The sequence below is a fragment of the Calidris pugnax genome, unplaced genomic scaffold (genome assembly GCF_001431845.1).
Source record: "Calidris pugnax isolate Ruff unplaced genomic scaffold, ASM143184v1 scaffold19, whole genome shotgun sequence".
NCBI classification, from domain to species: domain Eukaryota; kingdom Metazoa; phylum Chordata; class Aves; order Charadriiformes; family Scolopacidae; genus Calidris; species Calidris pugnax.
This window is the reverse complement of record NW_015090775.1, coordinates 1834582-1860730: the sequence shown is the minus strand read 5'-3', so window position 1 is coordinate 1860730 and position 26149 is coordinate 1834582. Positions and strand designations below refer to the sequence as shown.

The 26149-nt window shown below is 40.3% G+C and overlaps 1 protein-coding gene across 4 annotated transcripts in view; it reads left to right on the top strand.

The window, feature by feature from the left end:
- The first annotated feature begins 114 nt into the window (after positions 1 to 114).
- Positions 115 to 26149, top strand: part of SPAG6 (sperm associated antigen 6) — a 36071-nt gene continuing 10036 nt past the window's right edge. For 2 of the 4 annotated variants that reach the window (XR_001412558.1, XM_014946680.1), the window contains exons 1-6: positions 115 to 186; positions 313 to 408; positions 11953 to 12119; positions 15604 to 15787; positions 22480 to 22685; positions 23655 to 23828. Coding sequence is in view for 3 of the 4 variants with exons in the window: in XM_014946680.1 (XP_014802166.1) it covers positions 162 to 186; positions 313 to 408; positions 11953 to 12119; positions 15604 to 15787; positions 22480 to 22685; positions 23655 to 23828 (852 nt within the window). In the remaining variant the exon portion in view is untranslated. Of the gene's footprint in view, positions 187 to 211; positions 409 to 11752; positions 12120 to 15603; positions 15788 to 22479; positions 22686 to 23654; positions 23829 to 26149 lie in introns of those variants that run through there. The other 2 variants (XM_014946691.1, XM_014946699.1) reach the window with 2 other exon arrangements.

Here is a 26149-nt window from a genome sequence, read left to right as displayed (position 1 = left end):
GCGGGCGGGCGCGCTGACGTCACGGGTGGCGTTGGCGCGGCCCCGCCCCTCTCCTCCTCTCTCCCACTCCCCCCCCCCTCCTCCCCGCGGAGCAGCTTCCGCCCGGTTGCCAGGGCGACGGGTACACAGTGCGGCCCTGCGCGGGCGCGCAGCCCGCCGCCATGAGCCACAGGCAGGTTCTGCAAGGTAGGCCGGGGGTGGCGGCGGCGGCTGGGACCGGGGCCGGGTTTGGGGTCGGGGTCGGGGCTGGCGGGGGGAGGCTTTCTCTCCCCCCCGGTCGCTAACCCGGTGCCCCGGCGCTGCCGCCCGCAGTGTTCGAGCAGTACCAGCGCGCCCGGACCCAGTTCGTGCAGGCGGTGGCCGAGTTCGCCGCCCGGCCCCACAACATCGAGATCCTCCAAAACGCAGGTACGCTCACCCCCCTTCTCCTTCCCCTTCCCCTTCCTTCCTCCGCGCTTCCGCGGAGGGGAGGAGTAGGGGGGTCTTCCGCGGCCGGCGGTGGTGAAAGTGGAGCGGGGCAGGGAGCCGGGCCCGTGGGGCTGCCGGGGGCGCTTCGCGGCTTCTCTTCTCCCTTTTTCCCCCTTGGTTTCTAAGGATTTGGTTCCCTGGTCCCCCAGCCCCGCGGTGGGGGGACGCGAAGGAGGCTCGTCCGCGCCGTGCGGGGCTCGCCCTGCTCCTCCGCGGGGCTGCTCCCGCCTTAGGTTGGAGACAGGCGCCTCTGGCTCCCCTCTCATCACTTCACTTTAATTTCAGGGAAATTTTTCTCAGTATATCCCGCTTCTTCACTCACTCCCTCGTGCTTCCCGCGTAGATTTCCGTAAAGCACGGAAAACGGCATTTCCCAGCGAAAGCCCGCGCTGACTTGCCAAGGAAAACCTGCTTTAGAAATAACCGTTTTTCTGCTGGCTTGACGAGTTGGTTCTGAATTCTTCAGTGCTTTTCGCCCGGCCGAATTTGCTCGGCTTAAAGAGGGATTCGCTTTCGTTATATCGCTGCCCTGGGAAGTCGTGAACCAAATTGAGCGTTTTTAGAAACGGGAGCTGCGGGAGCACTTCTCCCAGCTGTTGTGCTGCTGGCATCTGGCAGAGCCCCTCCGCTTGTCCACAGCTCCTCAGCTCAAACGAGGAAAAAAAAGAAGAGCTCAGTAATTGATTACCTGCAAGGCAGATTGAAAAAGTGCTCTACATCCATAGTTGCTTTCCCATATGGTATTCATGAATTGATTATGTTTTGCTTTGTCTTCATTTTGTTTTTAAGACTCGTTTCCCAAATCCAGTAAAGCTGTCAATCTTTTTCTGAGACACAATGGAAACAAACAAAACAGAAAAGAAAACCAATCATGTAAATACTTTCAGCTTTCGGTTGTTATATTTACAGCTGCCTATTAAGATGGTTTTGTTGAAAACCTATCACTTAAATTCTTGTTAAACAGGTTTGCTTCGATTTTGTCAAAGTTACACATTGACACCAGGCCTTTTGTATTGCCTAGCTGTCCTTAATTTTATTTTTTTCCCCCCCATCTTTCAGTGAGTTAATGTCATTGCTTTAGTTTATACAACTGATCCCTATTTGCCAAAGAGACATCTTGGCCGTGGCAATAATTTATGTCTTATTTGTAAGAAGAGGTCCCTCTATGTCCATTTACAGTTCTGATTTTTAGCTGTTCGCAGACAGAGATCCCATTCAGGGAGTGTTTCTGTTTTAAGAAAGCAAACAAAGTGCCAAGTTTTAATTACGTCGTATTTCTTGTTCTTAAAATAATTATTTGATGCAAGCTGGTTGGTAGCTTTACCTCAGAAGTGATTTGTTGCTGGTGCAGATGAAGTAATCCGTTCAGAAGCCTGACACTTTCTTTTGCTCACAGCCGATGTTGGTTTGAAGGTTAACTTTACAAGGATCAAGCTCTGGAGTAGTAATGTGGAAATGTGCATTTCTGTAGGTTATTGTCCATTTTGGCTCATTCTGGTACTGAGTTGCTTTTCCATAGGCTTTAGTTTTTCAGAGGCTAGAAAAGAGGGAAATGTCTGCAAATATGGTATTTCTTGAGACCTACAAATATTTTACCCTCTCCCCCAATCTGTGCCTTTAAGTCTAATTCATAGTTCTATAATTAAAACAATAGCTGTTATTTCTGACCTTCTATGGATGTGCTAAATACAGGTTTTAAAACCTTCCCTTAAATGAAATGCAATTGAGTGGTTTTTGGAACCTTCTCCCTGAACAAAATGTGATTTTTTTTGTCCTTTTTTTTATTTTTTAAAGCACTTCTACAAATATTTTGAGACAGAGCTGCCTAGCAGATAACTGGTGTACCTTTTATGGTCTTGATCTAGTGAGCTCTGGAGCACTGATTTAAGAAAGATGTCTGTCTGTACATGGATCTCTATATAATTCCGTATATAAAAGGATCGGGGGTTTGTTCTTGGAGATGGCTGTTTTAAGATGATGCTGGAAGTCTTTGCCTGCTGTCATTTTCCATTAGCTTTAGGAGTCGGGGGCATTTTGCAGGGTTCTTCAGCTGAATCTCAAAGGTTGTCAGGGTTTAGTCTATTTCCAGCTGAAGCAGAAGGCAAAATGACAGCGACTTGAATTTGAACAAAATTGAGCACTTAAAATGTACTGTAGTGTACTCTTGTACTATTTGCCTTGGTTTATATTCTTGGAATATCCATAATTCAGAGTGGCAGCAGTGAAAGATCAGTGCTCAAGGAATAAAGTGTTTGGTTCCGTTTTTAGAAGTCCTTTTGATAAATACTTAATATCTTAGAAGGAAAATAAATCCTAGTTTGAGACCTTGCTCTTTATGGAGATGTCCCTGGACACTATGCTAACGCCATGAAAGATGGAGGTGTGTTTAAAAAATAATTATTGACTACGCTATAAGCCCTGCTTCTGTGGTAATTAGAGCAGGTGGTGGTGTTGCCAAGTAGGAGATGGCAGATCTCAGCCTGGAAGGGAGCAAGTGGCCAGGATCAAAGGTGGGAGTCCTAGTGCTGCCTTGGCTCTTGAGAAACCTTAAGGTACCATTACTGTGGAGGCTTCTTCCCTCAGTAAGGAAAACTGATGGGCACTGGAAAGCTGGAAAGAAGGTCAGAGAGGGCCAATGGGAAACTCACCATTTCCCAGGACATCTCTCTTCCCAGGACATCTCTCTTCTGGGGCTTCTGTATCCCATCAAGCTCTGGAGCTGCCTTTCCCACTGAGCAGAGATCCCAAAAGTGATTGTAACTGGGGAACTGGAATCTGGCCCTGGACTTTGAGACGTTTACACAGCCCTGGCTCTGTCACGGTCAGGAATGTCCTGGAGGGTTAGTGCCTGGGAGCTCAGCAGCTTTCTGGTGGTGGGGAAGTGTAAGGAACGATCAGAGAAATTCCTTTGTCAGAACTCATTCCTGTGTGTTTTCTAACTCTTTGGTTGGCTTTGATAAGGTTGTTCCTTCTGATCAAATACTAACATGAATAATAATTGCAGAATTTGTCCTTTGAATGTTTAATTAATGGATACCTGGAAAAAAAATCTCCAAAACTCCTTAAAATTTTTCTGTTTAGTAAATTTACACTTGGAAAAATGACGGACAATTAATTTATCAAATCTAGTTTCTGGAGGGCTGCTGAATAATGGGAGAAGCTACTTTGATAGTAACAGTTTTAAACATAATATTTAAAAATAAACCTATTCATCTGGCAGAGCTACAGCTCATGAAGTTTGGTGCTGGAATTGAGCCCTGGAATTGAGCCCCATGCCCCCTCATTCTTCCAAAATTGAAAATCCTAGAAATAGATCTTTTTCAATTATAACAGCATATGAACGTGAGCTGTCTTTCCTGCACTGAGATTCAGGCAGCTTCCTGTCTTTCAGAAAATTTTGGAGAACTGAACTGGTTCTAGTATGTTTCTAAGAGTGGTAGTCACTGAGGGCCTAATTCTTCTTTCTTCATCGCCTTACGAAGTACAGCACTCTGTAAATAAATAGTCCCTTTAAAATAGCATTTTGTTTTGATTTTATTTTTGAAGAGGCATTTACAATTCGTAAATAGCTACATTGATAAATTTATCAGAATAACACTTCAATTACTTCTGGGTATTAATTTTTGTATTCTCTCAGAGTATGAAGTAAATTTTTATTCGTTTATTTTGCATTAGAGTTTGTGGTGATGGGATCATTGCTTTTAATTTGTCAGTTAAGGATATCATTTGGATTAAGGAACAGTTTAGTTTAGCAACTTTGACTTTAAAGATATTACAAGATCAGCTCTTGAACCCCTTTCTTGGGGCTGATCACATTCTTAAGTGTAATGGCTGTGAAAGTGATAGAGAAAGCTGTCTGGAACATGGAAAAAGAAACTGGAAGCTGTGTGGTCTAGCAGCCTGTGTGTTGCCATGGGACACATGACACATATGTGCTGGGGCCCTGCACACCTGGGCTCCCTTCTTATTGTTGCTGGGGTATTTTTATCATCTTGGGCAGATGACTTCAACTTCTGTCTCTCTGCCTTACCTACCTGCTGGCCAGTCTGCAGAGTTCCAGGAGCCAAGCTCCAAAATGCCAGTGTAAAACAAGATGCTTCTCCATCCTCCCACGCCACCAGCCCACAACCCCCCATCCCAAACCCATGTCCCTGCCTGGTGTCTCCTTTTGATTTTGCCCAGTGTCAAGCTACTTCTGAGTTTCTGAGTCCTTGCAATCCAGCATACAAGCTATTCTCACTTCCAGGCCCAAGTCCTCTCCTTCCCTGTTAACTCTGGGCATCTTCTCCTGTATCTGTTCCCCGCAATCTGTGCTGGCAAGAGGCTGTAGCTTGGGGGCAGGGCTTGTCTGTGTCTAACTAGGGCTCTGTCACAAACACTTGTGGCATGGCAGACTTTTCCCCTACTTCATGGGCTGGTTTTATACTGTCTTTTATGTCACGAGCATTAGTGTTCTCCCAGCTCCAGAGTTATTCCACTGGCAATGTATTTTCAGATCTTTGGAGTGGTTTTAGGAGTCTGTATTTTTGAGAAAAGGATGTTCAAATTTATTTCCCTCATCCAATTACGTTGAGTCTTTTTGCCTGTGTTTTTCTCAACTTCGTTTCATAGTGTGCATATTTTAAATGTACCTCTTTTAAATGCAACAGTTGGGCACTTCGCCCTGTGTAAGGAGGATCAGTCTCTAGGAAGAGATTTCAGGACATAGTTCCGGATTTTAAATAACATTAAAGAAGATGCTCTGAAAGCCTGCTGGGAGCACAGGGTGTGTAAGGGAGGATGTCTGTTGAGTCAGTTGTGCAGAAAAAGAGCTGCTTCTGTCTGGATCTTGCAAGTGGATAGGTGTGGACAGACTCCAGTGCCCTTCTGTAGCCATTCTCAACATTGGAGTTTATGTTGTGAAGGATCCCAGCTCCAGAGTTATTCCACTGGCAATGGGTTTTAAAAGCTGTATTTTCAGATCTTTGGAGTGGTTTTAGGAGTCTGTATTTTTGAGAAAAGGATGTTCAAATTTATTTCCCTCATCCAATTACGTTGAGTCTTTTTGCCTGTGTTTTTCTCAACTTCGTTTCATAGTGTGCATATTTTAAATGTACCTCTTTTAAATGCAACAGTTGGGCACTTCGCCCTGTGTAAGGAGGATCAGTCTCTAGGAAGAGATTTCAGGACATAGTTCCGGATTTTAAATAACATTAAAGAAGATGCTCTGAAAGCCTGCTGGGAGCACAGGGTGTGTAAGGGAGGATGTCTGTTGAGTCAGTTGTGCAGAAAAAGAGCTGCTTCTGTCTGGATCTTGCAAGTGGATAGGTGTGGACAGACTCCAGTGCCCTTCTGTAGCCATTCTCAACATTGGAGTTTATGTTGTGAAGGATGCACTTACCTTTTTTTTTTTTTTTTTTCCCAATTATTTTTATTTTGAGTTAAAAGCCTTGCTGAGCTAAGTGGAAGAGAAGTATGCACTGTGGCATGAAAGGCAAAAGGTTACATTTGGAGTTGTAGTAGATCAAGTGAGCAGAGTTGCTTCCCCTGAGGCTTGACGATGTGGTGGTGCCTGATGAAGGGAAGAAGGAGGCTGTGTGTTAAGGGAAGTACCAGCAAGATGGCAGAGAAGGAGAAAGTGAATGTAGCTAAAGCTGGGGGACTGGCTTTTTCTCTAACTTGATCAACTGAGAGCTAAACTGCTCCTCTTCTCAGCCTCCTTTCTCGTTTGGAGGACATTTGCAAGTAGAAATTTCAAAGCCAGGATTTATTGGGAACTTCTGTCTTATCTTAGTGAGTGGCCGTTAAAAAGAAACAGCTCCTTGTGACCACCTTGGTTTTTGTGTGTCTGTGAAGGATTGAGTGGTGGCCACTAACTAGCCCCGTGAGGGGCATTTTCAGTGGAGATGGAAACTCAGTCCTTTTGGAACAGGATTAGTTCTGCTCCATTAATGCAGAAACAGGGTCTGGAAAATGATCAGCCAGATCAGCTTTTAAGAGGGAGAAACTTGCTGCTCCTCCATCCTTTGGAAATCTCCAGCCCCGCTGTCAAACTGAATCTGTATTTTGTCCGGCACCATCTGGTAACTGCTGTATGAATTACTGGATTACCCAGAGTCTCTGATACCAAACTGTGTTTATGTTCCCTTTGATATTTGGAGGATTGTAGTTGTGTTGTGCACGGAACCGTCGCAGTGAGGAGCCCTTTCTTGGGGTGGGCCACACTTGAGGAGTGTGTACTTGAGACGTGTGTACCACGTTGTCTTTGTAAGAGGACGTGTCAAGACAAGTGAGTGTGAAAGTTCGCTCACTATTCTTCAAGGAAATTTGTTTTAAGTCTCCTATTTAAAACTCATTACTATGCTGCTTCTAGGAAAGAGTAGTAGTCCTTGTTAAATCAGCCGCATTTAACAGCAGGACCCCTGAAAAATCAAGGTGATATGATGAATGTTTGGGTGCTAATGTTAGCTCAGTGAATGTTCTTAGTGTAACAGCACACAAAAAATGAGAAGACAATGTTATATTTGATTCAAAGTATAAATCAAAATAAGAGTGTGTCCAGAGACAACACTAGTGTAGAATGACTTTTTTCCCCCACATTTCCATTTTAAAATGGAAATAAAATTTGTTTCTTAAGGAGGGAGAATAGGGTAGGAGTAGTTGTCCCCAGGTGCAGAAATGCTCGAGAGAATTTGAAATATAGAGTGATGTTTCTCTGACTTGTAACTATTCAAGTTGGACAAAGGTTTATTGGGGGTGGGAGGAGTGTTTTCCCCAAGAAATCAAAATGACCAAACGAAGATTGCTATCTTCTCCAGAATAGCGACTGTTTGAGTGCAGGAACTTGGAATGAAAAAACTTGGAACAAAAAAACTTGGAACCTGCAGATGTCCTGAGTGTTGTGGGTTTTTTTTTCTTGTTTTTTTTTTCTCCTCAGATAGGCATCAGCCAGCACTTGTAAAAAGAAAGTGCATCAGGCCAGGGCAGAACAGCTCCACTTGAGAAGTGTGTCTAAGGGTGATTCAGCTTCTAAAGTGTGTCATTCTTTGAAACAAATCTGAGTGGGCAACTGAGGATAGAAAGGGGAGTCATTCCTTCCCCAAGGTCAGTCAAGGTTCCGTGATGCAAGAGAGACTATTTGGCAGTAATTATCTGTTACTCTATTTCTGAGTTGCTAGTGGGAACTCTTCCAAAACAAATCTAGTCCAATGGTCTAAATACCTTATTTTGTAGTTTACTTTCTGTGTTGCTGCCTTTGAATTAGAGTTAATGAATTTCCTACTTCTGTCACAAGAGACTTATTTAGAAGACCACCAAAGAGTACTCCTAAAAAGTTTTTGGCAGCAAGACACGGCTACTCCCTGCTCTGTGTGGCCCTGTTCACTTGAGTGAATTGTAGAGGTAAAAGGAAGTTGTTGAAAGGTTCTTACCTATTTTCCTGCCTTAAGATAGTGTTAAAGAAATTGAAATGTAATTTAAAATGCTAATAGGAATCCTGACTTGAGCTTCTTTTGAGAAGAAGGGCAGACTTTACTGCAGACAGGATAGTAAAAAGAAATGAAGAGATCAAATAGAGGAACTGACCAAATATAACTCTCTCTGGGAGAAAGAGCTGGGTTGGACAGGAAAGCTGCCTCCTATGTCAGGCATGTCTGTCCTTTCCGGCACTATCTGCAAAAGTCATAGAAAGAAAGGTGAGTATCTTGGTTTTCCTATAGATGTTTTAGCGAAGACCATATAATCTTTACGTAGCACTTTTCGTACTCTCAGAATTAGTTAGTGCTGTAAAGAGAGAAATACTCAGTTTGCTGAAGGTGTAAAAATGACAACGGTGAAAACTCAAGCAGTTTGTCTTGCAGAGGAATCTGAGATGATGGGTAGCATCTTGATGCAGAGAAAGAAACTGGTTTTAGAGAAGGTGGGAAGTAGAGGTAGAAGCTTTTAATTATGTTCAATGCATAGGCATAATCTAGGCCTATACACTTGTCTCAATTCTCAGTTAATTTGATGTCAGTATAAGACTTATACAGCAATAGGAATTGATTTTTCTTTTTCTTGTTCCACCAACGCTCTTGTCATGATAATTATTTGTTCACTGTCTTTTCTCACTTGCAGGCATCACTTTAGGAAAATATATTTTCCTTGAGGATCAGCACAGTTTCTGTGATTTCTAAACCTTTTCAATCCATTCACTGTTTTTTCAACCTTGTTTTAGCATCTTCTGTCTTCAAACAATAACTTTCATTTCACTTTTTGTCTCTTTCCTCACCTTCAGTGTCATCAACTGAGATAATTTGCAATAGGGTGTTTTGTGCTGACACTTACATGTCCCCAAGTTTTACATGGTTTATGCTACAATGAAATGAATGGTATTGGTCATGGGGAGGCACGCTGCTTGGAAGTGTTTTCAGGCTCAAGGCTTTTTGTCCTATTCTAAGAGTGAAGTCTGTATCAGCTGATCTTGATAATACAAATTATATAAATCTCATATTTGGGATAACTCAAAGCATATGTCTAGGTAAACTTTCTTACATGTGGTTTTACATTTTGCGTTGTCTAGGTACGTCATGCAGGTCAGAAACATGTCACGTGGTCTGGATCTAGTTCATGGGTTCCTCCTGGGTAAAGTGATTCTAGTCTGTTTAAATTTCACTGGATTTTGAGACCATTGCCAGAGTTGAACTATCTGCCACATCCTGCTTGAATGTCCCACCCATCAGACTCTTGGCTTTTCTAGGATCAGGAACACTGCACATGAAGGCAGTCTTCTTTTTCCCCTCAACTGCTTCTAACAGTATCTTTTATATCAATAATTTTTTTTTCTTGTTTCTCTTCATTAAATAATCTTCTTTTCATATTATCTCGACTGAAGGGATTAAATGTAATGTCTGTACACTAAATACAGGTGTACTGCTTCTAACTGTTCCTGCTCCTTACCTTCAGTGTAAAGAGTCAGAAGAGTATGAGGTCCCTTAGGAATCAAATGGCAGCTGTTTGACCATCCAGCTGATGTTAGAGGGAAGCACAAGAAAATGCTCTTCCATACAGGGTGCAGGTGACTTGCTACAAGATAGGTCACTATAGATGATATAGGGGGTTGGCCCCAGCTTGCATGTTTTTTTTTTTTTTTTACTTTTCATTTGTCATATAAAGTACTTAATGCATTTTGATATGAAGCATAACTTGCTAATGAGAGCATACCTGCTATTTGGGAGAGTTTGTGAGAAGATGTCAATACGATGACCACATTCTGAAGTAGTGATTTCTGCAAAGTGCTAAATGAATTCACATTGATCTTACAATACTGGAGGATCTAGCTTTTGTCTGTTGGTGCACAGGAGGCTTCTTTTACTTCCAGTGGCTTCGATAAAAGTGCGAGCAGGCCCTAGGTATACTACAGACCTATTTCCATGGGTTCTACACGTCCATGTTCAATTAATGCATGTTACAGAGCCGTTTTTGGTGCTGTAGTGCTATTCAGACATCACAATTTTATTTCACTTTTCCCCTTTTACTGTGTTGCCCCCCTGAGATTTGTGTTATTTTGACTTGTGAACATCCTGGGAGGTTGTACCTCTCATGGCAGTGTAGCTTCTGTCTGGAGTATTGACCTTCCCACAACAAATTCATTAGTGGTCAGCATGGCCTCCATGGTTAGTTTTACCCCCCTGCCACTCTTTCAGAGCCATCTATAGATTATTAGGCTGTTTTCTTCTTGCTGGGATCAATTTGGTTTTAATTTAAAGTAGGTGTTCTCTGTGAGAATTACACTGCTGCTCAACTTGTTTTCAGAGTGCTCTTCTATCCAGGGCTATGGGTGTACTATGGGTATGCTATTGTTATAGCCTGCATCCCTTTGGACTATTTCTTGCTCTAAAGCCCTCAGCTTTTCCTTGTCATGGTGTGCCCATTCAACACTTGGGTGTCATCTGCCATTAGGCACTGATCCTGCTGTTGTGGGGCTGTCGCAGCAGAAGACCTTTGTTTGGTGCTTATAACCACACGAGCTCTAAGGAAAGGAAGCCTTGATTTCTTCCACAGACACCCAGCGAAATCTTTATCTTTGTTAGCAAAAAAATGCAGTGGAAAGAACTGAGAGAGCCGATATGGAGATTTGTGGCTGTAGCTCAGAGAGTTTGGTGTTCTGTTGTAGCACTTCTGCATCTTCAGAGCAAATTGCTTTCTGGTTGAGGTTGAAAGCTCAGAAGTATTAATTCATGCAGCTGGCTGGTGCAGGGACAACACTTTCGAAGTGCAATATAAGTAATTTTCCCTTCTCAGACCTTACAAATAATTTTGTGGATCTCTTTTATAACCCTATTGAATAATCTTAGTTTAACTGTAGGAAGAGCTTCCACATACAGAGTGGTCATTTTTGGTCTCTCCTTTGACTGCTACTCCTTTCCAGATAATCCTGAGCACTCTGTATAGTTCTGTGGGTAAAGTTTCTTTTCTGCTACTGAGCAATAAGCTGGTATCTCCATGGAGCTGTCTGTTCTAACATGGAGATCTTTCTCCTGGGTGGTAATGATCTGTTTGGGGTCCATCACTGCACACGTGAGGTTGAGATTGGCTTTCCCATGTGTGTTCCGTTTCACCTGCCGTTTTGTTACCCAGTCGTTCAGCCCCTAGTTCCATACAGCTTCCCTCCTTGGCACTACCTTGAATAACTCTGAGTCACCAGGAAAGTCTCACCTCACTGTTCATGCCCTGTTTGAGATTATAGATGAATAGTGAATGGCATTGCACTGTGACCTCCTCCCTCCTACTGCAAGAATGGAAAGTTTACTCCTCCGACTTCCTATTTTTAGTTAGACCTTTATCAGTGTAAGGACTTTCTAAGTGTTAATGGTTCATGTCACAGCTGCTTACCTTGCCTATAATTTCAAGTACATATTGTAAGAGCACCTTAGAGAATGGGGTTTTGTATTATTTCACATTTAACTGGTACTCTGTGGACTCATCAGTGAAAATATAAATAATAACATGATAACAAAACCTTCAACTCATCTATCTGGAGTGTAATAGGTTATGGATGTTCGTCCCCAAATCAATCATTGCTAATAATAGATGCAGAGTAATTTGGTGTAATTCAATGCAGATGTTCTGCTCACATGTTGAATGGGTGACATGCCAATGTCAGCTCAGCAGGACCTCCTGATGGGAGTTTCCTGTGCATACTTTAATACATGCATTTCTTCTATGTTTGAATATACCTTATTTTCTTGTGTGTGCTTTAACACCTGTTTTTTATAGATGTTCAAATATAGCTTATTTCTACATCTAACATTTTTTTATATTTCAGAAGTGTTTTGTACCTATGAAAATTGGGCAGAAACATTGCTATGCATCAGCAGTGCTATCCAAGTGCCGACTTCATTTCAGAGGAACACCTGGATTTCCTACAAGTTCTTAGGACCTGGAAGAGGTTTTTATGAATAAAGGCAAATATTTAGAAAAATTCCTGCTTACCAAATGGGCTTTTCTCTTCCTGGTGTAACTCAGGTGTAATGTCTTTGCTGAGACCTCTTTTGCTGGATGTCGTCCCAACTATTCAACAGACTGCAGCTTTGGCTCTTGGGAGACTTGCCAATTATAACGATGCCCTGGCAGAGGCAGTTGTGAAGGAAAACATTCTTCCACATCTCATGTGTTCATTGTCTGAGCAGAATGTAAGGCATCATTGTTTTCTTAAGTAATCTTTTTTTTTTTTTTTTAACTATTGCACGGGGAAAGGGAAATCTTTGTTTATCAGCTATCTGCTGGTATTCTAATATAGCAATAAATGTACTGCAGTTAGAGATGGTATGTTTGTTTGAACTTCTGAGATCAATGTGTACTGTGTGCCTAAGTTTGACTTGAAAATACCATCTTACCTTTTAGTGCATTATAAAAAGATCTGTGTTTACTGCTGTGTTTTTGAAATGTTGAGTGATCCTTTATAAAAGGTCCTTCTTTAAAATAATTTGAAAGCTGTAGTGATAACTGACTAGGATTTGTCAATAATACTAAACACTTGTAAAATAACTATAAAAACCCCTGAACTTTTGTAATGAAATATTTAGTATCTCCAAACATAGCCTTTTGGAAATTTGCAGCATGAGAAATATGAAACCACTGACAGAGGAAGATACGCCAAAAGGTTTTCATCTTCATATTTTTCAACCCCCCCCCCCCAAAACCAAAAGCAATTGTTGTCACAATTACAATGCAAATAAATCTAGTGGTCTCTCTCTCCCTTCTTGCCATCTTTCTTCAGGTTTTGCATGTATTCCAGCTTTGATATTCTACTGATCCTAACCTAGATTAACAGAAATACTTTCAAATAAGGTTCCTACTAACTAGAAAAAGAAAGAGACAGCTGAGAGTTAAGTGCATTGATATCACAGCCATATTGCAGTTTTGTTTTATTAGATTTAGGAGAAGTAGGATTTCAGTGGAAATACAATTTGGAAAACTATATATTTTCATGTTAAGTCTTTTGAGGAAAACATAAATGTAAGTCCTCATTGCAGACTTTTTGTACGTGTCTGGTAATTGCCTTTACAATTAATATTTAAAAAAAAAAACCAAAGAAAAACCTTAATGTCAAGATCATGGTATAACATGGAAAGAAAGTTAAGGTTTTAGCTGGACAAATTTATAACCATTTTGGTTATTTTTTTTCTATTTTTAAGGGAAGATGGGGAACGAAACTCTTCATCCTCTGTTTTTGAGTTGGAAACCGCCCCCTTGCTACAACTCAAAGCCCTCACTAAATTAGCTTGAGTACCCTGATTTATCTCTTCCACGTTACTGCCCGTGCTGTCGTTACATAGAGATGGCTGTAATTCAGAATCACTTGGGCAGCAGCAAGATTAGTGTGAGGTCATGGAAAGCCTGCTATGCCTTGGTGACTGAGGGCAAGTGAAGGAAACTCATTATCCAGTTCATGCAGAGTTTAGCAATGCGTGCAGTTTGTTACTTCCCATAGGGCCCCCCCTCAAGTTTCCATTCCACTCACTCTTTGTGTATCAACGTCTATATTTAAGGAGGAGATTCTCTGAGCACACAATAAATACTGATTCTACTGATTTATGGAGAACAGTTACAGGGTGACATCCCAGATCAATGTTTTGTCAATTAAACTGAGCAAAATACAGTTTTACAGTGTGTTCTGACTGTGCCTGTGAATACAGTTTGTTTGTAAATAAATATGTTTTGAATAATAAAAACAAAGAAGTGTTTTTCTTTGCCAGGAGTGTAACTACTTAGCAGAAATAACATACCCATGTTTGCACAGACGTATATACAACTATAGCTCCATTGAGTTCAGCAAAACTTATATTAACTTGCATTAGCTAGGGATTTGACCATTTGTCTGTACTGTTTCCCTTAACTTCTGTTCCCCCTAAATGATGATTAACGCTTTGCTTGTAAATTATGTTTAATGTACCTGCTTCTAGGTCTTAACTTCGAAGACTGGATTTTTGGCATTAAGGAATTATATTGGTACTGGTAAACTAAGAGGGGTCAGGGCATGCGTTTGAGCACTGGAAAATGACTGTGCTCTTTAATCGTTTAAGTGCTCTCTAATGTGGTTTTAGCCAATGCCAACCATCAAACGACTTGGCAGTGCCTGGCCGTGGCTCAGGGGACAGCACAAGGCAGGGACAGTTTCCAGTGGCATAGGTGAGGTGACAGTGCTTTGAGGGAAGAGGAGTTTGGTGGTGTGATGGGCTGTGTCGCTTCCCCTCAGCGCCAGGGAGTGGGCCTGGGTCCGTTTTGCTGTCACCATGCCTTAGTGGTTTAGATCAGATTTTTTTGAAAGTGCTTGAGCACCTCACAGGATGCGCAAAAGCACTCACGTGGTTCTTTGTTTCTCTGGACTCGATCCAAAAGGGATGTGGGCTTTTGCATTGTTGAAGTTTTGGGTTACTTTGACGGTAGGAATCTATCAGCGTGAAATGCTTAGGCTGCCTGTGCAGAGCAGGGGAGAAACAAGCGTCTTGGGATGAGATGAGAGCCAGCTGGCACAGAGAGAGAGAGCTCTCTAAGGCTTGTCCGTAGGGATGAGCTGTCAGGCTGGAGAGCATACTCCAGGCACACGGACGGGGCAGTGGATTACTTGTGTCCCAGTGGATCTTGCACAGTGGCTTCACGAGGGAGGGGAACTGGCTTTCTCCCAACGCGGTTGTCTCTGGCCAGAGTGCTTTGACTGGGCTCTGGATTTTGACACTGTAAGGCAGAGGAAGAAATCTAACCTTCAGCTTCCACATCCCACTGCTAGTTATGAAACTGCAGGAGAAGGCTGAAACGTGACTTTTGGGGGGAAGACTTTGTGCTTTTAGAGGAAGCTTCAATCACCATCAGCATCATATGTTATATATATATACACATATGCTCAAAACATGTATTTGGTCCAGCACTGAGGGAGATGGGTAGAACTGAGACAGGTGCTTGGATTTTGTTTGAATTTATGACAGAGATGCCAAGGTGCTTGGTCCTGTCAAAAGTGAACTGTTTCTGGAGCCACGCAGGAGTAAAATTGCAGGCTTTCTGGTCAAAACCGAGAGCCGTCCAGTGTCGGGTGTTTGGTGGGATGGGTTTTCAGGATCTTACTTGTGAGCCTAGGCAGTATTTAGGCATTCCAGGATTCAGATTCTAAACCCTTTCGTTCGATCTAATTCTCTGTGTCTCTGTTTCTAAATGTAAACAATGTTTTCTCATAGAGATGTTGTGAAGGTATATACATTAGAAATTGTGAAACCTTGCAAGTGTCACAGATGGGTAGAATTATTTTAGGACCTTGCCCTGCATAACCTGTGTAATCTGGTTAAATACGTTAAGAGCTATTGTTTTTGCAGCGCTTATCATTCACTACTCACTTAAATAAACAGACTTATCTAGACTATTATCTTTTCCCCATATCCTCTTAGTCCTCTCATTTTTTCTGTTTGTTTATGCACTTACTGCAAATTTTAGATCATAAGTTGTCTTAAAGAAGGACTGTAGGTTCATTGGTTGTGTGATGTCTGGTGGTCCTGATTTGGATCTGTGTGAGATATTGCTGCTATTAAAAAAAATCTAATTTATGCAAGCCTGTACTGTATTATACTTCAAATTAATGAATGTTAGTAAAATTTGTTTGTTTGTTTGTTTTTCTAATTTGTATAGCGTTTCTACAAGAAAGCAGCAGCATTTGTGCTAAGAGCAGTTGGTAAACATTCTCCACAACTAGCTCAGGCAATAGTTCAGTGTGGAGCTCTGGAAATGCTTGTGATTTGCTTGGAAGATTTTGACCCTGGAGTCAAAGAAGCTGCATCTTGGGCACTTGCGTATATTGCCCGACATAATTCAGGTAACAGGTTTCACGTGTGGTATCTTTCAGCTTAATGTTATGTGAGAGTTATAATAAATTGCATTATTGTAATGTTTGTAAATAGAACAAGACACTCTTTTTTCTTCTCTACTGTTATAAAATCTTAAATTTGGAATAAAAACATGTTCTTACTTTAGCAGTCTGACAATGCTATACCTTTAGTGGGAATCTGGGGTATCTGACACCAGCAGTGCCCAGTTATGAGAAGCTCTCTAGGAGGAGATGCGTTGAGCCTGTGGCCAGGAAACAACACTGTTTATTCTCCTTCGTGAAGAAATTTCAGAATCTTTATGTATTGTATAAGTGTTACTGTGGAACAAAGTGTCTTTTGCTCGCCATTAGTTCTTATTTTATACACATGGTAATGTGGAGAGGCCTAAAAAACCCAAGTTTCATTCAGCTGACAGCAGTGCCTGCAGGATAAATGCACCAAATTCATTGTACTGACTATATTATCGTTAGCCAGTAGACCACACTCTTCTCCGAGGGTCAGGAATAGATCCTAGGAATCCGATATCGAGCAGTTCACTGCTGTCTCACAAGCGGTTGTATAACTCACTGGCAGTGTCATGTTCCTATTTAAAAGCTGATCCTGTGGTTGGTAATTCTTTTACCAGCTATTTATATAGTTCAAGTAAAAGTTTAGAGCTAGGAATCAAAGAACTGAGGGAAGAAGCTGCTGGATGGAAACGGTGGGAGAAATGGCTTGTGTTCATATTGTTTAAAATTACAATTTTTCTAGGATCACAACATTAACTCATGCATTTATGTTTGGTTTTGGCTCTAAAATGTACATAGGCTGAATTTGGAAGTGATTTTCTTCTTTTTTTTTATCAATAAGGAGTGCTGAACTGCAGAAATCATGGGGGATTTCCCCTGCTCACTTAGTGAGAGGGTTAACTTTGAATTTGGAAGTGATTTTCTTCTTTTTTTTTATCAATAAGGAGTGCTGAACTGCAGAAATCATGGGGGATTTCCCCTGCTCACTTAGTGAGGGGACTTGGACAGGCTCCAAAATTGTCAGAGTCTTCCTAACACCACTATTTCTGGGGAAAAAATTAATTTTTGGGGTGCCTCTGTGTGTTAAAGATCTTTTATCTTTTGTTCATTGGGTCTGAGTCCCCACCCTTGGTTGAAAATAGTTACTGCTTCCTTCTGAAAGATATTTGCTAAGTGTCATTTGAAAGTGTTCCTTTGTATAAATCTGTGTAGTGTAAGTGTGTGTCTGTGTTACTCTTAACATAAACATTTCTGTAGTTTTGTTATGTGGGTAAATCAATATTGACTCACCTCAATTGCCCTTCATGCTATTCATTGCGTGAATGCTGGCTGATCTTTAGGGTGATCCAGTTCACTCTGTGATGATGTTGTCTGCAAAGATGGAGATGACGTGGGGGTATTGAAGACAAGAAACTCCTGGGTACAGATTTTCATTCCACAATGAGGAGTTATTTATGCGAACAGCATTTTCAGCGATTAGGTTGAAATTGCAAGTGCTACCAAGCATAAGGACTTTGACAGATCACTAGATGTAATTAGCTTAAAAAAAAAACCAAAAAAAAAACCAAACAAAAAACCCCCCAAAAAACCAAACCAAAAAAACCCTGAAAAAAATTGTTCTTCCCCTGCCCAGCGATGGCCAATTCAGGGGATTTACCTTCCTCTGTGACAGTAACAGGAAGTCTCTAAAATGATTACTGAAAGTAGAGGAGTTACACTGAAGAAAGATCGCTTTGAGCGTGGTCTGTTTCTTACACTCCTACAAACATGCCTTTGCAACAGGATATTGTTGGAGATGGGATACAAAGATAGATGGACCTGTTCTTATCTACGCCTGGCGTTCACTGTTCAAGAAACTCTGGATTAGACTCAGATGCTTGTGTTGATAAAATTTGGCAGTTGTGATTTTCTGTCATTGACTGCCCGTGGACACACATTGCAGCTTAAACTCTATTTTTAGAGCTGAGTGTGAAATGGTTTTCCCCACCCACCAAAGGTTTTTCAGTTTCAAAAATCGTTTCGGTTCCAAATTGGGACAACATTAAGACATGATTATTTTTTTTTCTGTCCTGAAAAGACTGAGAGGTAGGGAGGCTCATTTGTGCCCAGCAAGAATGGTTCAAGAATTAGGGCATGTGTCTGGGATGTATGTGGGAGACAGATTAAAGTCCTGATCTCTCTGAGGCAGGATGTGAACCTCTGTTTCCCTGAACGCAAGCAAAGGCTCCCCAGCATTAGGCGATAACTGTTTGCAACAGGAGGGTCTGTCTGCTTTTAATCAGAAATTCCATCCATGATCTGGTCTGGTCGCTGTGGTGTATGTTCCCATGAAAAGACTTCAATTTTGAGAAATCAAGACTACTTTTCTTTTTTTCCTGATGAACAGATTTTCTGGTTAGCGAGTTTACTACTGTCTTCATACAATTCTCTCTTAAAATGCAGTTCTTCTGTGAGCAGATGTTTCCAGAAGGCCTGTGAAATTTTAGATCAAGACAGATGTCTCATGAGATTTCAAGACACTAGAAATCTTGCCAGGTCAGATTCCGAAATTTAGGAACAGCTCTTGCAGTTCTGCTCTTTTTTGAAGATCCCTTTGAGCTGAATATCAGACACTGATCTTACTCTGAAGTGTACAGATCGGTGTGCTGCAATTTTGCCATTTCTTATTTCTACTATATTATTTCTGCTGTTTGTGTTTGAAAAGAAATGTACCATCAAGATACCTTCAAGTCCGTGAAAAGTATTTGGAATTTTTCAGTTACTTTTAAAATACAAAATTCTTATGTTTGAGATATGCAGGTAACTTAGCTTTCCATTTGCTTTGCTTACATAAAAGGTATAATTTATTAGTCACCTCATACCTGCTTCAGCATGTTGTAAATCGGTAGGAAAACAAAAAGAAACAACTCTATACTCAAGCATGTTGCTGAGAATGGAGTTATGCTCATTTTCTGTCATACAATGATGCTCTTAGGAACATAGGATAGCTCAGCTTGGAAATGACCTTGGGAGGTCTCTAGTCAAGCGTCCTGCTCAAAGCAGGGTCAGCTACAAGGTCAGAGCAGGTTGCTCAGATCTTCAGTGATTTGAGTCTAGCAGTAACTTTTTCTTATTCCGGGCTCTAAGCCTGCTCCTTACTTAATGACCTCTATCCTCCAGATGAAAGCTTTTGTCACTGGTTCCAGTGGAATCTTTAGCACCGTGGTTGTGGTGGTCTGCATAAGCCTGTGATTTTGAAGTGCAGCCTTTGGACTGCTTGTGGGGATGAGAATCTTCCTATGTGGTGATTACATGATCACACAGTCCTCAGAATAATGCAGTATTGGTGGTTGTTTTGGTCAAAACCTGTTATTTCCTGTGTGTACACCTGCCACCACAGCTGGGTCTGTTTAAGAACCCTGGTCTGGACTGAAACTTGCATTTGCTTCCAAGCAAAGAAGGTTTTGCTGCTGCCTTCCACTATGTGTATATAGCATTTGTTCCCAAGTGATTTTCCTTCTCTGGGGACTACACTTGTACATTCACTTTCTTACCTTCATCTTTTCTCCTGAATCTTTTTATCTGTACTATTATCACCAATATGTTAGTGTTGGTATGGATTTTTTTTGTTGTTTTGTAACACTTCAGGCCACTTTAGATCAATCCTGTAAGACTTTCCATTGATTTCAGTGAGTATGTAGTCGGGATCTTATTGACTCCTCTTTGTTCACTTTCCACTCTTTCTGATCACGTAAACTCATGACTAGGTCTCAGCTTACTTTGAATTAATTTCTTAGTCCCTCCTGAGCACTTTTGTATGGAGACAAATCAGTGCAGCTCTACTACAGCTACTAGTTGAACGAGCAACTTTTTAAACTCCAAAGTTTTTCTTTATCAGTCTTTCTTTTGGCTCCGTATGAGTCCATCTTCACATCTGCAGTATCTCCATCTGCTAAAATCTTCCTTATATTGTCCAGGACCAAAGCAACTGATTTACCATGGCCTTTGAGTCCAAGTTCTCATGTCTCTGATCGCATGTAGAATAACATTTCCTACTTTCCCTCATGCAGGGAGAAGCCCTATTTTATCATCATGTAGTTGGACAGGTTTTTTGGTGCATACCACAAACTGAAGTTCCAAGCCCAGGGTTTTCTGTGGACTTTCTGTCCACTCTCTGTGGACTTACATGAGGTTCATAAAGAAGTTTTTATCTGCTTTCTCCTCTTCAGCTATTGGTCTTGTCTTTGCCCAGATAACACGGTCTTGACACAGTGTTCAGAAAAGTACTTTTGTAACTTTTAATTTCTTTGACTGAATATTTGTTTTTAATTTCTTCTTCACAATTGTATTTTCTCTTTTAATTCTTTCTCAGCCTTCTCTTTTTTTTTTTTCTATTCTCTCTGTGTTTTGTAATTGGATAGCAAAATTTAATGAATTCTTTGGTGTGTAGTCTGAATTAAAGACTTTCTACCAAGTGGGAAGGTTAATTGAGCCTCTTTTTGAGCAAAAAAGAACCGCAGTTATCATAGAATCATTAATACTTAAAATCATAGTTTCGGGCTGAGTTTGCAGGGGAATGCAATGAGAAGATCTATATTTTCTTTTGTCTCTGCTCCGGCTTTCCTGTTTTTCTGACAGTCCATGTACTGCTCGACTGTCTTTTGACACATGGTCCAGCCCTCCATGTGGTAAGTTATTAGCCATGAACCTTATAAACACCACTGGAAGAACAGCCATTTAATTAACCATGACCAACAGTAACCATCAGACTTCTAACAGCAGGAGCTGATCTAAATTGAATCAGATTTAGTTTGCTCTTTTAAAATAACTTTTCTGGTTACTTTTGCATGCCTGGGCATAGCTGTGACCTAAAAGTATTTCTCTTTCTCTCCCTATTTGAACTTCAGGATTTCAGCTCCTAAGGCATGGAAGAAACCCATTCTTGTAGTTATACTCTGTCCCCCTTGATGTGATTTTCCTGATATTAGCATCTCCTTGGCAGACTGTAGGCAATCGAGTTGGTTGCTCTGAAGTTGCTTCTGAGGCAGAGTCAGATGGATTAATCTGTACTGTTGGTCAGTAGTTCATTATGTATTCCACTTGGCTTCTTCCATGAACAGCTGAATGTAACTTATACCGCTTAGATTGATTAGCTAGTTTTCAGGTTTGTTTTCAGATACGTTTCAGGTACATTTTACTTCAAATTTGTAAAATTGCGGATACAGCAATTTGGCAGCATTCCAGCGTTTTGTTGAAATCTCATGATTTGTGTGTATTTGGAGGGTGCACACTCTGCATTTTCAGACAAATAGTTATTTGAAAAGTGAACTTTGAAGGGTTAATTTATTAGTATTAGTTTAAAAATTAATGCATTATTTATTATAATTTTGTGATGTAATATTTATAGGTTGCTTGAAATATATCATAAAATAACACGCAGTGTAAATATTTGACTTAGAACATGTATTGGAGTGTGTGGCTATAATTCACTAATTGAAAACAAATCTGGTCAGGAACATTATTTGGATATTAACAATGTAATGATGACATGACTTACAGATTTCATGAAAAACTATATTGGTCTATGTATATTTAATGAAGTATGCTATATTTTTCTTAGTATGAAAATCTCTTTATGGATGGACTATAAATCAAGAGCTAAGTTAGAGTCTTGAAATACAACAGCCATATGTTGCCATGGTACTGTTAAGTCAAGATAAATGTTAAAGATAATAATGGATATGCATAATAAGGTGTAGCAAAACTGAACTAAGAGCCTAATAGGTTATTGAATCCCACATGATTTTTACCACTTTTTCAATACTATTTTAAAATAGCATGGCTTGGTTATAGTATAAATTTTCCTTCTGATATCCAGTAATTCTTATTTTCGGACTGTGATTAATGCTGCATAGACAGAGAGAGCTAATGAATTTCTAATAGTGTAATTTTTGTCCATGTCAGCTAATCATATGCTCAAATTATTATTTTTTTCCTTTTTATTTAAGGTGCAGTTTGTTAATGATATTGTACTGATCTCAGACACACAATATCCCACTGATGATATTTCTCATTTGTGTAATTGTGTATGATAACATTTTCATGTCATTAAAGTATAAATTCTGTCTTGTCCCATATATCGTAGCAAAACCTAGTTTTCATCAGCAAGTTCTGTTTTTCCAATCTTTTGTGTAAGATAAATCTTTTATGTATGTTTTTTGTATTTCTGTTTTTGGCATTTGATCTATGCTAATATCTGCTTATCATTTAAAGAGGGTAAAATGCTCTCTAATTAGGTGGTTGGTAAAATTTTGGTACTTTGGCTTTCTGTGTTGTTGTTAGCCATGCATAAAATGCTTTCCTATTGATCAGTGTAGAATAGCCAGGGTTTAAACAGCTGACATCTGCTTACTTTAAAAAAAGAAAAAGAAAACAGAATAACAAACCATTTCAGCCTAATCTACCTCAAATGTGTGCATGTAAATGGAGGTCCATCTATTGACCTGCGTTCTTTTCAGTTGTGGATTGGTCCACACGGTTTATGAAACCAGGAGGGCTGATTTGAAATGCAGATGTCGAGACAGTGAACTACACCCTCCCCTTTTTCCTTTGCTGTATCTGTCAGGGTGAAAAATGGCTTGCACAAGGGTCAGTCACCCATACTCACTTAATTACTTTCCTTGGACCTACAGAACTGTCACAAGCTGTGGTGGATGCAGGAGCTGTTCCTCTTTTAGTGCTCTGTATCCAGGAGCCAGAAATTGCTTTGAAAAGGATTGCTGCTTCAACTCTCAGTGATATTTCAAAGCATTCTCCAGAGTTAGCACAGACAGTAGTGGATGCAGGAGCTATCGCTCACTTAGCTCAGATGATCCTGAACCCTGATGCTAAACTGAAGGTACATTTAAAAATTATTTTTTAAAATCTCCATTATACCAGTCATTACTTGATACTGAATCAAAGACACTGATGCGCGTATTTATTTAGGAAGCTCTTGTTTTGGGCGTTAACAAAATGTGGCTACATAGTTAGTGATGAAGAGTTCTGAACATGTTCACAGATTTGGCTACTGGATAAAAACTGCTGCTCTGTGAGGAACAGATAAACTAATCTTTAAAGTGGACCGTATTAATTTTCACAGATTTGGCTACTGGATAAAAACTGCCGCTCTGTGATGAACAGCTAAACTAATCTTTAAAGTGGACCATATTAATTTTTTTTTTAGAATTACATAGTATATGAAGAATGCAACAGATATTTTTCATAGATAAAATTTGCACCATTCAGTTACAAAAAAGATTTTGCATACTTAAGATTATACTATAAACCTGTTAATATTAAATGTATGATTGTATTTCAGAATGTACTATCTGATGTGAGTAGCTGTGGTTGAAGGTTTAATCACTGGAGTTTAATTGACAAAAAACCTGTTTCTTAATCTAATTAATTTTTCTGCCTGGCTCTAACAGAAACAGAAGACAACATAAAAATGCCACTTCAAACAAATAGTTAAAAATTCTTTAATATAAACTCTGACAGACCAAACTTATGCAAATAAAGATACTTTCTATAGTTTTCAATAAATTTTAAATTATAGTTTTAAATGACGTATATATATATTTTCTTTTTTAATACATAGCAAGCTTGAATGGGATAAAACAAAGGAGAAACTTTTATTCAGGAACCAGTGAATGTTCTGTGCCATTATATTCGTGCATGAATTGACTCAGTGAATTGTAAAATAGCTGTAATTGTTTTCCCTATCCTGCTTTGTTTTCCTGGATGCAATAGATTTTTGTGTGCGGGAGGAGTGTGTGTTGTGGGATGTTTGTATACTATTGATTTTATAACAATTTTTATTTACTAGCGTCAGGTGCTGTCAGCTCTAAGCCAAATAGCAAAACATTCAGTGGATCTTGCTGAGTTGGTGGTTGAAGCAGAAATTTTCCCAGTTGTGCTCACATGCCTGAAGGACTCAGATGAATATGTCAAGAAAAATGGTGCAACTTTAATTAGAGAGATAGCAAAGCACACGCCTGAGGTAAAACCTTGAAAATGCAAATACAAGGTCATATCATTAGATTTTACACTTTAAATAAAATACAGGATTATTCTGTCATTTGCTTTTTGAAAGGGAGGGCAAATAGCTGTTTGGCATGTTCATTGGAAAAATATGGAAATGCGTGCTGATATTATGAGATGTGTATTGAATATGAATTGGGTTAGGAAACTGGGAATCATATAATGTATACCTAGCTACTTCATTCCATAAAATATCTGCACAGAGAGAGAGTTTTAGGCTGACAGTATTGTCAGTCCTAGATATTAAAAATATCATGAGGAAAGCCTCGCAGAAGTCATGGTACCAGCTAATAAATGACAAGATCATCCTATAACAATAATAGATGGTGTGTGTTTTTTAAAAAAATCTTCTGCAGTGCTGGGATCACATTTTAATTATTTTTCCAATGTCGGTGAAGGTCAAAAATGCTCTTATTTTATTATTAAACTGATGGTAGTTTCTTTTATTAGCTTGAGTTTGTAATTGGAGCCTCAGCATTTGCAGGTTTTTTGCCAATAATCAATACAGGAAGGTGGGGATGTTTGGCAAAGTCAACACAAAATAAATAGGAAAAACCAAATAATTATAACAAGATTAATCAGTCAGACCATACTGATAATTGAAAGGCTCTAAATATGATTGTGGAATGAAACACAAGCAATGCATTTGTGAAACACAGTAATGCTGAGTGCAGCCAAAATCATGGTACTAGCTTAACAATCAAGAAGTGTTTAAACATGAGTGTTGTGCTGTTTCTTCAGCCTGCTAATCTTGAAGCTGCTGCTGATTAAAGGTTGCGGTCTTGTCGCATTTCCTGCTTTCCCTCTCTACCTCATGAGCAATGCAACTTCACTTTCTCCAAAAAGTGAAGAAATTATCATTATCAAAGGGAGGCACCAGAGTCAGAAGCCAGAGGCCACGCTCACAAGACTGCAGGTGAAGTCAGAAAAGCTGCTGGCACAGGATCCTCCATGCAAGGGGAATTGTCCGTTCTAGCAGCTCTCCAAAGGAGCTGTAGGAAGTATCCAAGTGACTCCCAGCGGGAAGTCACAGTCCACATTGGACTTCAGAGTGACAGTGATCTCTGTCCACCTCTGAGCAACTCTGCTCAAGTAAAACGTGTTGCAGCAGAGACAGATTGGAAAACGGTATTTCTAGAGGAGTTGGCTGTGTCAGTTGTGTGAGCGTTGTGGCTTTTGGATCTCAGCTCTCTGTCTACCTACGCAGTAGAATTCACGTGAAGGTCAGGATCTGGGGGACTTGCAGCAGGGCCTGAGGCTCACAGCACCAGGGATCGTGTCTGTGCAGGAGCTCTGTGATAGAATTCACGTGAAGGTCAGGATCTGGGGGACTTGCAGCAGGGCCTGAGGCTCACAGCACCAGGGATTGTGTCTGTGCAGGAGCTCTGTGCGCATGGCTGTGCCCAGATGTGGGACTCAGTCATCACTGGCTGTAGTTCACAATCACGTGAACAGTTTTTCCTAAGTTTATTAATTCAGAGTTATTACTTTAAATTTCATCTAGCTGTTTCATTAAGAAAATAACCCCCTTTTAAAGGCTCTAACAGTGGATTTTATGCTTATCCACTACTTTAAATTTCATCTAGCTGTTTCATTAACAAAATAACCCCCTTTAACAGTGTATTTTATGTTTATCCAAACCAACTGGATTGGAAATCCACATGCTTTGGTTTTGTTCGTTTGATTTGGGCTTTAAAAAATGTGTTTCTTTTGCTTTGAAATCTTTGGGACAAAAGTGATATATCTAACAAGATAGAAAAAAATAATCATAATATGAAATGATTTTAATTTCTATGCATTGTTGATATCATACATACACTACTGCTGTCCCTCAAGTGATATGAGAAGCGATAACTTTTGGAAAGAAACCTGTTGCATACCTTGATACACACAGGAAACATCATACATTTTGGATGTGATTATATTTATAAGCAAGACTATATAATTTGGCATTCTGGGGCAAACTCCATTGCCCATCCAGTGTGCTCTCTGAAAACTGCCCTCAGAATACACTAGCATAGCAGAATGATGTAGCCCAAGTCGGTTTTGCGCATCCATGACTTATCTTTGGCTTCATGCCTCAGTAGGGGGATCCACAAAGGCTCTTATGCAGCAGAGGTTATCTAGAATGCAGGTGAGAGGAGAATTGGGCCTTTCCCTCTGCCCTTGCACAGAACATACCATGTTGATTTGGAGTATCTGGGTCAGTAGGTGTGTCTTCAGGGGCATTCATGTATTCGGCTGTCATTTGAATGAGTCTTCAGTATGTACTAATGGAGT